At 46.8% G+C, this 14505-nt stretch overlaps 1 protein-coding gene across 1 annotated transcript in view; it reads right to left on the bottom strand.

Moving 5' to 3' along the window:
* The window catches only part of LOC147430616 (superoxide dismutase [Cu-Zn] 1-like), a 33605-nt gene extending 22523 nt beyond the window's left edge, over positions 1-11082 (bottom strand). The window contains exon 1 of the mRNA XM_086493208.1: positions 10922-11082. Coding sequence (XP_086349334.1) covers positions 10922-11003 — 82 coding nt within the window. The 5' untranslated portion in view covers positions 11004-11082. The remainder of the gene's footprint in view (positions 1-10921) is intronic.
* Positions 11083-14505: the final 3423 nt, after the last annotated feature.

Here is a 14505-nt window from a genome sequence, read left to right as displayed (position 1 = left end):
GTCTGCAACGCTTGCTTCTTTGGGCCGCGCCGAAAGCGAGACAAAGTCTTTTGTGGCTCCTTCGATGCTTCAACTTCGTCGAGTGTCATGCTTCTTTATTCTTCAAGAATCTCCATGGCTGAAAATTCCTGAAACCATTTCCAACACAAAAACATGAACATACCTATTCCATGTAAAGTGACTGGAACAAATCTTGTCTTCTCTAAAGACTGTGTATGCAATGTAGATGAACATAGAGACGGAGTGACAAACCGTTCATCAACACATGCAAACAATGAGATTGAATCTTTCTCTTATGATCTAGAGCAATCACTGTGGCAATTCACAACGAAAATGCCCATGCATGGTGCTCACACTTTCATGTGCTCTTTCTACCACTGTGTCGTGCCAAGGAAGAGACATGGAATGTGACTTCCTTGAATGCATACTTTTCAGCTTTTCATGAACAATCCGCATACATCCGTGCTCATTCATGAGTGGAACGTGCTCAACGTACAATATGTCATGCCTAAGAAAAGGGATCACATAAGGACGCTGACTAAAATAAAGAAAACGGTCACGAATGAAACACTCGAACAATGCGTGCGTATCAATCATGCGAACACATAATACTTCCTGTGAGGGTTCTTTGGACCTAGGCTCGAGAGCCAAGATCGATCCTTCGTGATTGATCGACTCTGCAACGAGGCTAGCTTCGCTAGAAAAAGCATCAACTAACACATCATCCTTGTGAACAATCACATCTTCTTCATGCAACTCATCATGCTTGTGAGAAATCACATCTTGATCATGCAAATCATCATGCTTATCTTTATCATCCAAATCATCATGCTGATCATTGTCAATCAAATCATCATGTTGCTCACAATAATGCAAATCCTGTGTGTCATGCTTTGGAGAAAAAGAGACTGAGAGTCTCCTTCTCATGAATCCGTTCAATCTTGTCTTGTATATTAGCAATGAGAGATGGAGAATGAACAATGTCCTCTCCATGAATGACAATGGGAGAATCACTTTTGGCATTGAGAGTGAAAGTGTTAGCCTCCCAATCAATGAGAGGGTTAGCATCACGAAACCATCGAATGCCCAAAATCATATCACATCCTGAGAGAGGAGAGACAACAAATCTTCTAGTGAAGGCAGCTTGTTGAATTGCAAACAACACATCAAGGCACTCCCCCGTGATGAGAGCGTCCATACCGGGAATAAAGCCAAAGACCTCGATAGAAGATCTCTGACTAGCTTCTAGGCGGGCTCTCTCAACAAGAGAGGGACTGATCACATCATGCATACTACTTGGGTCAAACAATATGACAAAACGCTGCCCCGTCATATAACCATAACATTTAATGAGAGAATCATCAATGGGAGGGTCATGAGAGACTTGGGGCACACTCGTGTTATCATTAATTGCATTGACAGAGGAAGTGGTTTCTGTGGATTCTTTAGATGCATTCGATTCAAGCTCAGGACATGTTCTTTTTATGTGACCCTTAATGTGACAATGAAAACAACGACCTTCCTTAGAATAGTGCTCTGCTCTTCCGACGTGATGTATCCTCCTACAATTCCTTGTGCTACCTTTTCATCTGGAGTAAGCTTAGGTTTAGCAATTGTGTTAGCCTTACCCTTAGATTCATTGGAAGAATTCTTTTCTGAGGCTGTTCGAAGATTGGTTAGAGGAGTTACCATTCTTACCGTTCTTACCGTTCTGAGGGTTCTGAGAAGTCTGCGAGGTACTTGTGGACATCTTGTTCTCCTTAGGCTTTCCCTTGTTGTGCTTCATCTCCTGTGCGAGAGCAATTGCTACCGCCTTGTTGAGATCGATTGGGTCCAAGACTTCTACATCAAACTTGATATAGTCGTCTAACCCAAAAAGGAATGCCTCTTTGCGTTCATCATCCGACTTGCGTAATTGGGTACCTAGATGCAAAACACGATTAGAAAAAGACATAACCGGCATACCATTTTGCTTGAGAGCACGCCAATCGTCCTTCAATCGTGCGAGGTACTGAGGTGGCATAAACCGCGACTTGAGCTTGTCTTGGAAATCAGCCCAATTGAAGGAAAGGGGCGTCAATTCGTCGGCTTCCTCTAGGTGCGCGGCTAACTGTGTCTCTTGCCATGCGTGGTACCAATTGATGGCATCACCGGCAAGGTACATGGATACCGTCAAAACTTTGCTATTTCCTATCTTCTTAGTTGTCGCAAAATAAGCATTAAATTGATGCAACCAAGAATGAATCACTATGGCATCCATCTTACCATCATACTTACTGATGTCAACTTCTTTGTGACTGGATGGTTGGAATCCGCACGTGGCTTGCGCCACTTGAGGAACTCCCACGATCTTTGGCTGGTTCGGGCTTCGAGGCAAGTACTTGTCGAACCAACTCTTGAGTGTGTAGTTCTCTTTGAGCCTCTCGCTCGATCTCCAAGGCCACTCTTTGAGCGGCACGCTCGGCCTCCAAGGCCGCGCTGCCGCTTCCCCTTTCCTTGTTCTTTTCTTTCTTTTCGTTCATCGCGCTCGCGTTCTAAAGCAATGCAATTTGCTTCTTGTTGTGCGGCAATTCTTTCGTTTCTTTCGTCGTGCTCGCGGTTCTTAGCTTCCTATTGTTCTGCTTTGCTTGCTAGTTGTGTCAACGCAACTCGATTCGTTTCTTGTTGTTGTGCCATGATGTCCAACATCGACTTGACCATCGCCTCCATAGAAGTTGGTACAACTCGTGGCGTAGATGGCGAAGGGGGAGGGTCGGAAAAATCTCTTCGTGGGGAGAACTCTTCGTCGCCTCTCTCATGCTCATCACCTGTATGCGAAGTATTCATTCCGCTTCGGGTGACGACCATACACTATGATCTTTGGTTCTTAAGTTCACGAGGAACTTGGGTTCTTGAGGGTCTTGGGTTCTTGGGTTCTTGAGGGTCTTGAGGTTCTTGAGGTTTTCTTTCGCTTGCAAACCGTATTTGAGAAGGATCTTCTCTTCACCCGAGTTCTACTCCTTTCTGCGGGCGCACCCCTTGGCGGCCTTGCGCTCACACCAAGGTTGCTTTTTCCCACCTCACGTCGATTGGCCGGCCGCTAAGTGTGCTCTCAATGAGTGAAAAGAGACACAAGGGGAGGCTGGACAAACCCTTCTTTCCTAGGATTCCTGTCACTCTTCAAAAACACGACTAGGAATCGACACGCCCAAGCAAACTTGGGTTCGTGCGACCGCAACAAGCAAAAAAAATTCTTGTGGTTCTTTCCTTGAGTGATACAGAACACTGCCAAAGCTCTAATACCAATGTTAGGTGCAGCGGAATGAATGTTTGCGCTTTGCTCAAGATGAGTGCTCCGAACTGTGCTCAAGGTTCCTTTTGTTCTTAATGAAGGTAGAGCCTTCCGTTCTTAATGAGAGAATGCTATGATCACAAACAAAGTGAGTGGACACTAGTGTTCGGCGCGCTCGGCTGCAGAGTCGCTTCACTGTCCGCTTCTTCGACACAGCAGTAGACACAGATGGAGGCTCCAGCTCCGCCACAGAGAGACTCGTCCGAAGCCCCCTCGCCCGACCCCGCTGAGCCCACCATTCGACTTGCTCTTTCGCCGACAGAGCAAGCGAGCCTAGCCGCAGAGGTAGAGCGCTTGCAGGCGACTTCTGACATATGCAAGATTCTCGGCACCCGACCTAGCAGAGGAGAGCTGCGTGACCTTCTCCAGGCCCGCCTTCTCGCAGAGGTGGGCAAGATCTTGGACGTACAAATACTCGGACGAGGTTACTATCAGATCGAGTTTGAGACCTCCGAGATGGCGTCCAAGGTCATCGCCATGAGTCCATTGACCATCCGAGCAGCACGAGCCCACTTTCGACACTGGAAACATGGTTTCGCTTCGAATGTTCTAGTAGAGGAGACAGACATCCCCATCGTCTGCTTTCCGGGTTTGCGGAGGGAGTACTTACCACTTTTGTCCAGGATCGGCTCAGCCATTGGGACTGTCCTGGAGACACCTCGCACGGCAGCCTCAGTAGCTGCCAAGGCAGCTAGCATTCCCTCAGTTCGCGTTTTGGTCAGAGACACTCACACGCTCCCGAAGGTTATTCTTCTGCCTCGGGTGAGTGGAGGTTGGTTTAAACAGAGTGTGGAGTATTTGGGCCTCCCAAACCAGAGCTTCATTTGTCGACAGATGGGTCATCTAGCGAAGGCCTGTCCACGGAGGAGGCCTCGACCTACATACACCACAGCCTCAGCCTCAGCCCCAGCCCCAGCCTGCAAGGGCTGGCCAGCAGACACAGACAGACAGCGCACACATGCAGAGCCACCCTCTAAGCCTGGGGCTCCAACGGAGGAGGGATGGCAGCAGGTCCGTGGTCGACGACGACAGGGGCCACAGCGACAGCTTGGCACTCAGTGTGGTCCTCAGGCGCCTACTCAGCAGCAGTGGGTTCCCACTGGGAACCGGTTTGGTCCTCTTGAGCAGGATGAGGTCCCTGCTCCAGCCCCCACCCCAGCTTCACCCTCAACAGCCCCTCCCCCTCCAGAGTTCCCCCCCTCTTCCTCATCTCACCCCCGCCCCCTGCTCCCACCGTCTCTTCCTCCTGCCCCTCTACCTCTACCGCTCCCCCCCGCCCCGCTTCTCCACCGCTCCCCCCTGCTCCTTCTCCCCCCCCCCCCTCCCGCTTCAGTTCCACAGTCATCCCAGGGGGCAGGGCCTTCTCCGGCTGCTAGGAGATCTCTTGGCAGCACCTTTGCCACGAGTCGCTTGGCGAGAGAGGGACAGCCTTTCCTGCGGCCCCCTCTACAGGTGCAGACGTCCCCCCTTGCAGATATCCCTCAAGGTCTGACGAGCATTGACATCCGGCGCCGATGGGATTTCTTCGACTACGACTTCACTCGTTTTCTCGACGACCCCTCAGCACACCATGAGGCAGCCTGCTTCAGGGTCCATGTTCTGTTCCTTACAGCTAGGGGGACAGAGGCCTTGGACTCGGCAGTTGGCTTCTCCTTTCCCCTCTGCGGCAGGGACCAGACAAAGTGGACTCTCGACTCAATGTTGGGATGGTTGCACACACAGGTCCTAGAGTTCTCTCACCACATGAGAGAACTAGGAGTTACAGACATGCTTCAGACTCTGTGGCCATTGGCCAAGTTTGCGGTGACACCTCCAGATTCAGCAAGATGTAGACACATTGTGGTTTACTTCTTTGCCGATACACAGTGCTTCCCATGCTATGTATACATTCATGAGGACTCCTGGACAGAGGAGGTTGCTTTACGTACGGCTCGCTCTGCTTGGGCTTGGGCCAAGCACTTGTTGTAGTCGCGTCTATCTAGAGGACGTTCGGATGCGGATTACTCCCCATCCAAGCCAGCCTCGAAGATAGCCCGTCTAGCTGTTGCGGCAACATCTGTTCTCTCTCGCTCCCCATGAGGATCGTCTCATGGAACGTGCAGGGACTAGGTGGGCCCCAATTTCAACGTTAGCGGGGCCGACTGCGTTAGGAGCTTCAGCGCTGCCTTGTGGGAGGAGAGATTGATCTCCTTATGCTTCAGGAGCACCATCTGTGTGAGAGCCGCATTAGACGTTGTGGTCAGCTCTTGCATGGACGATATGACACTTTTTGGTCAGCTGCTTTTGGACCTGGAGGCATCCAGGGTGGGGTATGTATGACTATTGCGGACTCTTTGCAGCAGGCCATTGTGGACAGAGGGATTATTGTGCCAGGCAGGGCTCAATGGATTACTATGCAGGTTCAGGGTTGCCTAGTGGGCTTCCTGAACATCTATGCACCCAATGTAGCGAGTGCTCGAGCAGAGTTTTGGTCACAGATAGTTGAGTCTCTACCCCAGGCAGAACACTTGTGCATAGGAGGGGACTTCGACATGTTGGAGGACCCTTCTGACACGATTGGTGATAGCCACGCTACCGTGCATGGAGTTGAGTTGGCAGCTTGGGAGAGGTTTTGTATGACTTTGAGGGTCTCGGATGTTTGGTAGCACTGGTTTTGTGAGGCCCCCAGACAGCCTTGCCTTCTCTCATTCGGACCGCAGAGTGGGAGGAGTGAATCTATCGCGGATAGATCGCTTCTACACTAGTGACCATTTCAGTGACTTGGGAGGGACAGTGGGCATTCTGGCAGGGACTTCCTTCTCGGACCATACACCAGTGATCCTCACAGTGGCAAACAGGCAGAGGAGTGGGAGCACGATGCTTCGCATCCCAGAGAATGTCTTGTTGGACTCAGCACTCAGAGAGCGGGTAGAGGCTCTCTGGACAGAGAGCTTGGACAGGCAGGATTCTCCTGCTGACAGAGTGACCTCAGGCCTAGCTCAAATTAGCCGTTTTTTTCTCCAAGAGTCTCTGGCTCGCCGGGCTACAGCGAGAGAGGAGGAGCAACGTCTCAGACGGGGCATTGCTTCGCTACAGAGAATGCAAGAGCAACATCCAGACAGTCCTTGGTTGGAGGAGCAACTACAGCAGGCTCGTCAGGAGCTTGTTAGCACAGAGGAGAGGCGACATGAGTTTGCTTTCCACCGACAGGCAGCTCAGTGGACCCAGATGGGCGACAGAGTGACGGGTGCTTTCTTTGAGGCAATGGGACCTCGGCATTCGCATGCCAAGGTCAATCAGTTGAGAAGGCCCGACGGGTCAGTTGCTTCTGAGCCTGAGGATATGCGTGCAGTTGCTACTGACTTTTACCGTGAGCTACTGTCTGCAGAGCCCCAGTCAGAGCGTCAGGATGCATGCAGGGAGCAGGTTTGGGCACAGATGCCTTGTCTTGTGACTGAGGAGATGCGTCAGAGGCTTGAGTTACCACTTTAGCTTGAGGAGCTGCATACGGCATCCTGTTTGGAATTTGTTTGAAATGGATGGTATCTGTTTTTAACCTGTCTTGGTGCCGATTTGAACTGTTTGACTCTGGTTTGAATACTGGTTTCAATTCTTGGTGATTTACTCTCGGGTGGAGTAGTGAGAAATGGTGTTTGAGAATGCTTGCACAACATACTCATGGCCCGGATCCTTATGGTTATTTGTGAGGGGAGTATTGAAATGTTTGAAAAGTGCTCTTATTTACGGGGGGAGTATTAAGAAGTCTGAGTAGTGGTTACTCTCAACACCTCCAAATGACGCAGGATTGCTGTCTGGGGGGGACAGTTGGTTGTAAAAGGCCTCGATATCTCCCAGCCCGGACCTTTTTAGGTTATGCGGAAGGAGTGATGAGGGAGTCCTTGAATATCTCTCGGCTCGGACCTTGTTAGGTTATGCGGGAGGAATGTTCATCGGCGGCTTTATGTTTCTACGTCTTATAACATGCATATGTGAGCATTTGTGTTGCATTGTGATGTGCCAACCACTGAATATTCCTTATTGGATGAGATATTCTAGGAAGTTAACAACCCAGGATATCAAGAGTTCCGATCTAGAATGAGACTCCTTATTGGATGAGATTCTTCTGGGAAGCCAACGACCCAAGAAATCAAGAGTTTCGATTTGGAATGAGAAAACTGATTGTCCCTCATAATGACCCTCGAAAATTTTGTAGCTAACTTGAGTTGTTTTGCAGATATGCTCTAATCACAGACGATTACTTTCTTTCAAGAAGGGGGGATGTCACAAATTGCTTATGTGTCAAGCCATAAAGGACAGAGGCAACTTGCAGATCCCGACCGAGGTGCCTAAACCCTAAGTGAAGAAGCAGAAGCAGCAGAAGAAGTTTTACCAACTTGCAAAGTCTTGCCGAGTGTCCTATTGTTTTTTAAAAGAGTTCCTGTCAACTTATGGGACCCCGTCCAATGGGGCCCAAGTGACCTAAAGGGATTAAATAAAGCAGGACCACACACACACACTCTATTTGCATAGCAACTAATGACGTGGCAACTTGTACGGATTTCCACGTTTTACGTTGACTGCTGGCGTGGCAGAGCTATACGGATTTCTGCAAAACGCGCTAGCAGCTTTTGGCGCGAGTGCTTCTGGGACCAATTGCTTTTGAGTTTGACTGCTTTTCAGTAACTGCTTTTCAAGGCCAAGGGCCTTTAAATATGTGCAAAGGGCCCATTCTCTGGCATGCTTCCTGTAGAAGGTGCAGAGCGTGAGTACCGGCATTGTACTCAGTTGAATCAATATAAAGAAATACCGAAAAGGGTGCCAAGGTTTGAGGCCAATACTCTCTGGGGTGAAATTTCGCCACTCCATGTCGCGTGTGCTCTCTCTTTTTTAGTTCAGTTGTTATTGAAGTGTAAAAGTCTGTTCAATCTATTCTTTTCCTTGGCATGTGGTGCCCGTCTTGTGACACATGAGGTTCCATCCAGGGATACCTAGGGAGTGCTGTGTAGGATCAGTTTTCAGCTCACAAGATTTTATTGAGTTTTTTAACAAGTTCACACTTTTCATTAAGTGGCCAGCTGCAATGTGGGCATCCCTTCATCAAAATAAAACGGGACAAAAGAAGACGCCCCCAAAAATCTGCCAAAAACAGCATGTAGGGCAGCGATCTCTCTCTCCTCTCTCTAGAATTTGCCGCCAACCCTCTCTCCTGCTATTTCAGCGCCCCATTGCACTTCCTAGAAAAAGCACCAACTGCCCGACTATCCCGACTATTCCTGCCGCCTCCATGAGCCTATAAAAGCAGCCGACAGCCCTAGCGCCCTCCCTCTCCACAGATTTCCCAGCGCTACAGAAGGAGACTCTGCCACTACCAAACCGCAACTGATCGCGTGAAGTCGGAGTACGGAGGTCGCTCTTTCAATAGGTGAAGATTGTAAATACGCTTTACAAGTTGTCGCTTTTGTGTTTGTGCTTTTGCAGGTACTCCATCGCGGAGAAGGAGCAAGGGGGCTTCACCTATGATCGGGGATTTCGGAAAGGTTTGCGGAGCTTTATGCTCTGTGTACAAACAAGAAAGGTATTGAAATTGAGAGCTCGTCTCTCGGATTTCCCTATTGGGAAGGAAACGACTATCAAGTCTAAGTTCTAGAACCGAGGGGTCTCTCTAGTTCTTGTGCTTGTAAAACGATTCACCCTCAATAAAGATACTCTCTTTTAAGGGGGGGACCAACCCATCTTCTGGTCCCCAATACTATGTCGATCTCCTCTCTTGTCTCTTTTGGTCAATATTCTATTTATTTTCAGCTTATTGATTATTCGTGTGCACTCCCGTTTGTGACAACTTATGCATGCGTACATGTAAATGCATGCACACACCATATGTACACAACCATAGATACAGGCATGCATACACATATGTATGTGTATTTGTGTGTGTGTGTGTGTGTGTGTGTGTGTGTGTGTGTGTGTGTGTGTGTGTGTGTGTGTGTGTGTGTAACAACACAGAATGTAAAGTACTGAATACCGCTACGGTCTTTTATCGTAAGGTATGGGAAGACAAGAGTGTTTGGAATGCAACCTTGCATATCTTATAGGCCATGCCGTACATACTAAAATTTCATTTGGAATTTATCACCATTAACTTCTCAATTTATTGAGATTATTAAATTGACCAAATAGATGAACAAACCAAGCATATGTGTACATGTGCAAGTATTTTTTGTGTGAATGCAAGCAAGCATAGTTTGACATGTTGATTCAAAGGAAGCAGATACAAATTGAGTAGCTAATAAAGACCTGCATCAATGCTGAGCACGACACTCATACGATACAGGGATGAAATCTGCCTGTCATACACTCCGTGAACCTCATAAAGGCTTTGATTTCCAGTATGTATGATTAGAGATCAATGAATATACATGTAAGAGATACCGACTCCAAAAACCCACCAACTTGAAAAAGTACACAAGAAGCATTGCCCCAGTCAAAACACCAACTTCATCAGTCAACCAATTATATGCAGAGTAGCTGTGTCCCACAAGTTGCAAATAAACCTCAAACCTTGCAAGAATAAAGCTGCTAGTTAGCAATTGAATGTATAAGACCTAATTTATTGGCATGGAGCAAGTATTTTTATTACATAAGACCACGGAGCTAACTAAAACCACTGTACTTCAGAAGACTTTTTTTATCACTGACCGTGTCAATTACTTTGCCACAGAAATAGCAATCAACGAAGACAGCCTTGCCTTACAAAAATCTATTTCCAAATACATGTACAAAATTCCATAAACCACCATAGCTTTGTTTCTAGTAGTTTCATTCTTGCATTTTTCGATGCCGTCAAAACTTATTCACCTTCTGCTTTGATCTAATAACCCAATAAAATGTATATATATATATACCTAGATGAATCCAAAATAGGCCCAGCCACAAGGAAAGATTCTATTCATTGAATTGGCCCAATGCAAAGCATCCACCATACGGCGTCAAAAGAAATTCTTGAGCCCATTCTCACATAGTGATCAGAAGAACAATACAATTTTGCCAAACTCTTTCTTGATTTACACCTGGATCCCAGTTCATTGATGAACTTGTCTCAATGAACTTGTCATATTAAACTCAAGAAACCATGGTTTTATTCTACAATTCTCCTATATATAACCAACCCAACATGGCTATGCATGCACATTGATGACGCATGGTCCTTGCAAGCAGAGCAACAGATAAGTGTAGTTCAAGCTCAACACAAATACGAAGAAATTAACAAAACAAGACAACAAAAGGCTGTTATATTTTCTAAGTCAATGCACAACGCAGTAAAACCATAAAAATTAACTTACTAACCCTACAATTTCATTCAAATCAAAGCAGGTGTTGAAGGATCTTAAACCATAGAGAAGGTCAGAAACAAAACAAACTTAGCAGCAGCATAACAGAAAAAAGCCCAAGAAACCTGCTCTCATAATTTCAAACAGACTAATTCTTGATGGTGGGGGGGCAGATTAGGGCAAAATCACAGCAATTAAGTTGAGCTCAAGCTATAGCTCCTGGAATCGGAAGAGATCGTTAGCTTTTCACACACACACACACACACACACACACACAACCTACCAGAGGAATCTTCTTGCGTAAAATGGACAGTGCCGGAGACTCCATAGCTGCCGACAAGCACGGCCACTGCCTTCAACACCATGATCGATTGAGAACAGCGCTCAAATTCAGAGGGTACTCACTTCTCACTCACTCTCCCAATGTTGTTGGGAAGTAAGCCCGCTTTTAGCTTTCCAGCGTTGAAATGGCTTTTTCAATTTAGAGTGCTTTGTTTGCGAAATTGAGTGTCTGGTTGTTTTTCAAAAATCCAACTTTGTAAGAATCTCAATGAGATTCTTTTAGAATGATTGAATATCGGAGCACCGACTCAACTAGCCTCTCTCTTTCTCTCTCTCTCTCTCTCTCTCACCTGCGTGGGCTGCTCACTCTTGAGGAGTCGAGATGCTTTGCGTTGTCTCCTATCATGCTCTCGCGCTTGCAAAGGCGGTGGCATCTCTCTCTCTATTACCCAAGTGTGGTAGATTGGTTATGCCATTTCCCTCTTGAATAACAGGTCTTGAGTTCAACTCTCCTCGCCGGCTAGATCTTTAAGGTCTCTTGGGATAGTTTCCTACGACATTAAAACTCTCTTGTTCTCGAGTGTGTGTGTGGGTGTGTAGGTGTACGCTAATAAAAAGAGGAAAATGGTATAACCTTTCTATCGCCCGAGTGTGGTAGATTGGTTATGCCATTTCCCTCTTGAATAACAGGTTTTGAGTTTAACTCTCCTCGTCGGCTAGATCTTTAAGGTCTCTTGGGATAGTTTCCTACGACGTTAAAACTCTGTTCTTCTTCTTCTTCTTCTTCTTCTTCTTCTTCTTCTTCTTCTTCTTCTCTCTCTCTCTCTCTCTCTCTCTCTCTCTCTCTCTCTCTCTCTCTCTCTCTCTCTCTCTCTCTCTCTCGCTTGGAGCTGCACTCCACACATTTCTCTCTGGCTTTGTGGCGCACTTGTGAGATTGTTGGGTAGGGGCGTGGAGAGTATCCAAGAGAGGTGATGTCTGTCATTGTTGCAGTGCTACAGTCGAAAAAACATCTGTCTTTGCCATGGCTGCATTCGAATGCCTAAGGGGTCTCTCTCTGTCTCTCATCGCTCTCTTTCCTATGCCGAACGCAGTCGAGAGTTCCTGCAATCCTATAGCCCAAGGTCTCTCTCTCTCTCTCTCTCTCTCTCTCTCTCTCTCTCTCTCTCGTTTAAATGATGCCTCTAAAACTGACTTATTACTCCCCCTTCACATAGAGCTAGAAAAACCCCACTCTCTCTATCCGACTCTTTTTGGAGGGAAACCTTGAGTGAAGAGAACATCTATATAAATGGAGAAATTCCAAAGACTCCTAGGGAAGATCACTCCATGTTGAGATGTCGAGCTCTACATCTTGAGCTGGCATCCACTACGGGTCTTGGCCGCTTACGGCATTTACTCACTGGCGCGTTAGGTGACCGACACGGAGGATCTCTGCCAGTGATTCTACAGCTAAACTACACTTATAGTGCCAGCCTAGTATGCATTAGCGAGTTCACACTTAGTGACCACATGTACATATATGCTACTTTTCAGCTTTAGCACTTAGTCATTTTGTACTCTCTTTTCTGTGAAGAAGAAGAAGAAGCTTTCCATCTCTATGTGCTTTGTGCTTGTCTTGTGTAGCTCTCTTGCATCCTCATTCTTTACATGGTATCAGAGCCTGGTGCAGGCAAGAGAGGCTAAGAGAGCAAGAGCATCACAATCCCTTCGTTCGCAATCCACGACAAGTTTCTGAACAGGTCTCCAAAGTGCAGTATACAGAGATTTACTGTACAAGTACAGTGGTTGTATGTACGCTTGATTGTGGACACTCGTTGAGTGTAGAAAGCGTTACAGGTACCACGATAGCAGGTTCAGCAAATTTGCAGGTTTTTGCAGATTGCAGCTATTTTGTCTTAGTGCTTCAAGATGTCTGACGGTTTCAGTCAGATTGTTACTGAGAAGCTTGAGAAAATAACTACCCTGCATGGAAGTTTAGAATAACAAATTTCCTAAAAGGAAAAGGTTATTGGGACTATGTAGAAGGAGACAATGAAAAGGAACCAGAGATTCCCGAGGCAAATGCTACAGCAGAACAAAGGAAAGCTTTGAGGGACTGGCAACAAGGCCAGAGCAAAGTGATGTATTGGCAGTCTATGAGCATCACAGATGGCATGATGGGCTATCTACAGGATGCTGAAACCCCCGCCATTGCATGGAAAAACTTAGGTAGAGTGTTCGAGGTGAACACCAAGGCCAGAAAGCTTCAACTAAAGTCGGAGCTAAATCAGGTTAAGAGGAACAACCTCTCCATCAATGATTATGCTTTGAAAATCAAGAGTATCATTGAGGCTCTTGGATCTATTAAAGTCTCGGTGGAAGATGATGACATTGTCCGTGCATGCTTGGATGGTTTAGGAGATGAGTATGTACATTTCAGGTCTTCCATGAATACAAGAGACGACATCCCCGTGTTCCAAGATTTGATTTCTATGCTTATTCTGGAGGAGAAGAACCTTGGCACATCTTCTTCTCATGGCAGAAATAATTCTGAACAGGCCTTCTGTTTTAACTCCAACAGAGGTAGAGGTAGAGGTCGTGGTCGAGGCCCAAGGGGTTGCAGGGGCCAATTTCTGGACGGCGAATCAAATCAAAACAATATAGGTGGCAGGGGAAACCAGTCTCAAGGCAGGGGGAGTCAAAGAGGTCGTGGTGCAGGATCAAGCAGGCATCAACATACTCCAGATAGGAGAGAATGTTGGACTTGTGGTGAAAGAGGTCACATGTCACGTGACTGTCCAAAGGGAAAAGCAAGTGGAAAGAGAGAACAGGGCAACTATGCATCTACCAGCAGAGATGCAGATGACAGCAAAAACAAGCGCATGTTTGTTATGCAGCATGTAATGAATACAATGACTGCAGAGAATTCCACCCAAGATGATGTTTGGCATGTGGATTCAGGTGCCTCTAATCACATAACGTCTCGTGGAGAGTGGTTTAGAGATATGCGCAAACCAGATGTGTCAGGCTATGTGCAGACAGGAGATGACACAGCTCACCCCATTGCTCATGTAGGGGACATACCTCTAAATACGAAGAGTGGGAAATCAAAGTACTTAGCAGATGTACTTCATGTCCCAAACATTACAAAGAATCTTGTTTCTGTTGGACAAATGGTTGAGCAGGGTTTGCAGGTTCGCTTCAATCAGAATGGCTGTTATGTAGAAGATTTCCAGAATGGCTGTAAGCTGATCACAGAGGGCAAATGTGTGGGCAGAATGTTTACGCTGAATGTAGACATGCCTGAGGTAAAAGCTGCATTATTTGCACAGGGCACAGGTGTTGTGGCTGATGTTGACATTTGGCACAAACGCATTGGCCATGTCAATGAGCAGAGATTGCGCAGCATGCAATCAAAACAGATTGTAAAAGGTTTGCCCAAATTCAAGGTGGATGGTATACATAAAGTGTGTGCAGCATGCCAGTTTGGAAAACAGTCAAAGGGCTCATTTCCACATGAGCGCAATGTATGTAAAAAGCCACTTGAGGTGGTGCACACAGATGTTTGGGGTCCAACCGATACTGCAAGTATACATGGTTGCA

The sequence above is a fragment of the Adiantum capillus-veneris genome, chromosome 21 (assembly GCF_014529385.1).
Source record: "Adiantum capillus-veneris isolate H3 chromosome 21, ASM1452938v2, whole genome shotgun sequence".
Lineage (NCBI taxonomy): Eukaryota > Viridiplantae > Streptophyta > Polypodiopsida > Polypodiales > Pteridaceae > Adiantum > Adiantum capillus-veneris.
Note: the sequence above shows the minus strand (reverse complement) of the source record. Positions and strands in the feature narration are given on the sequence as shown.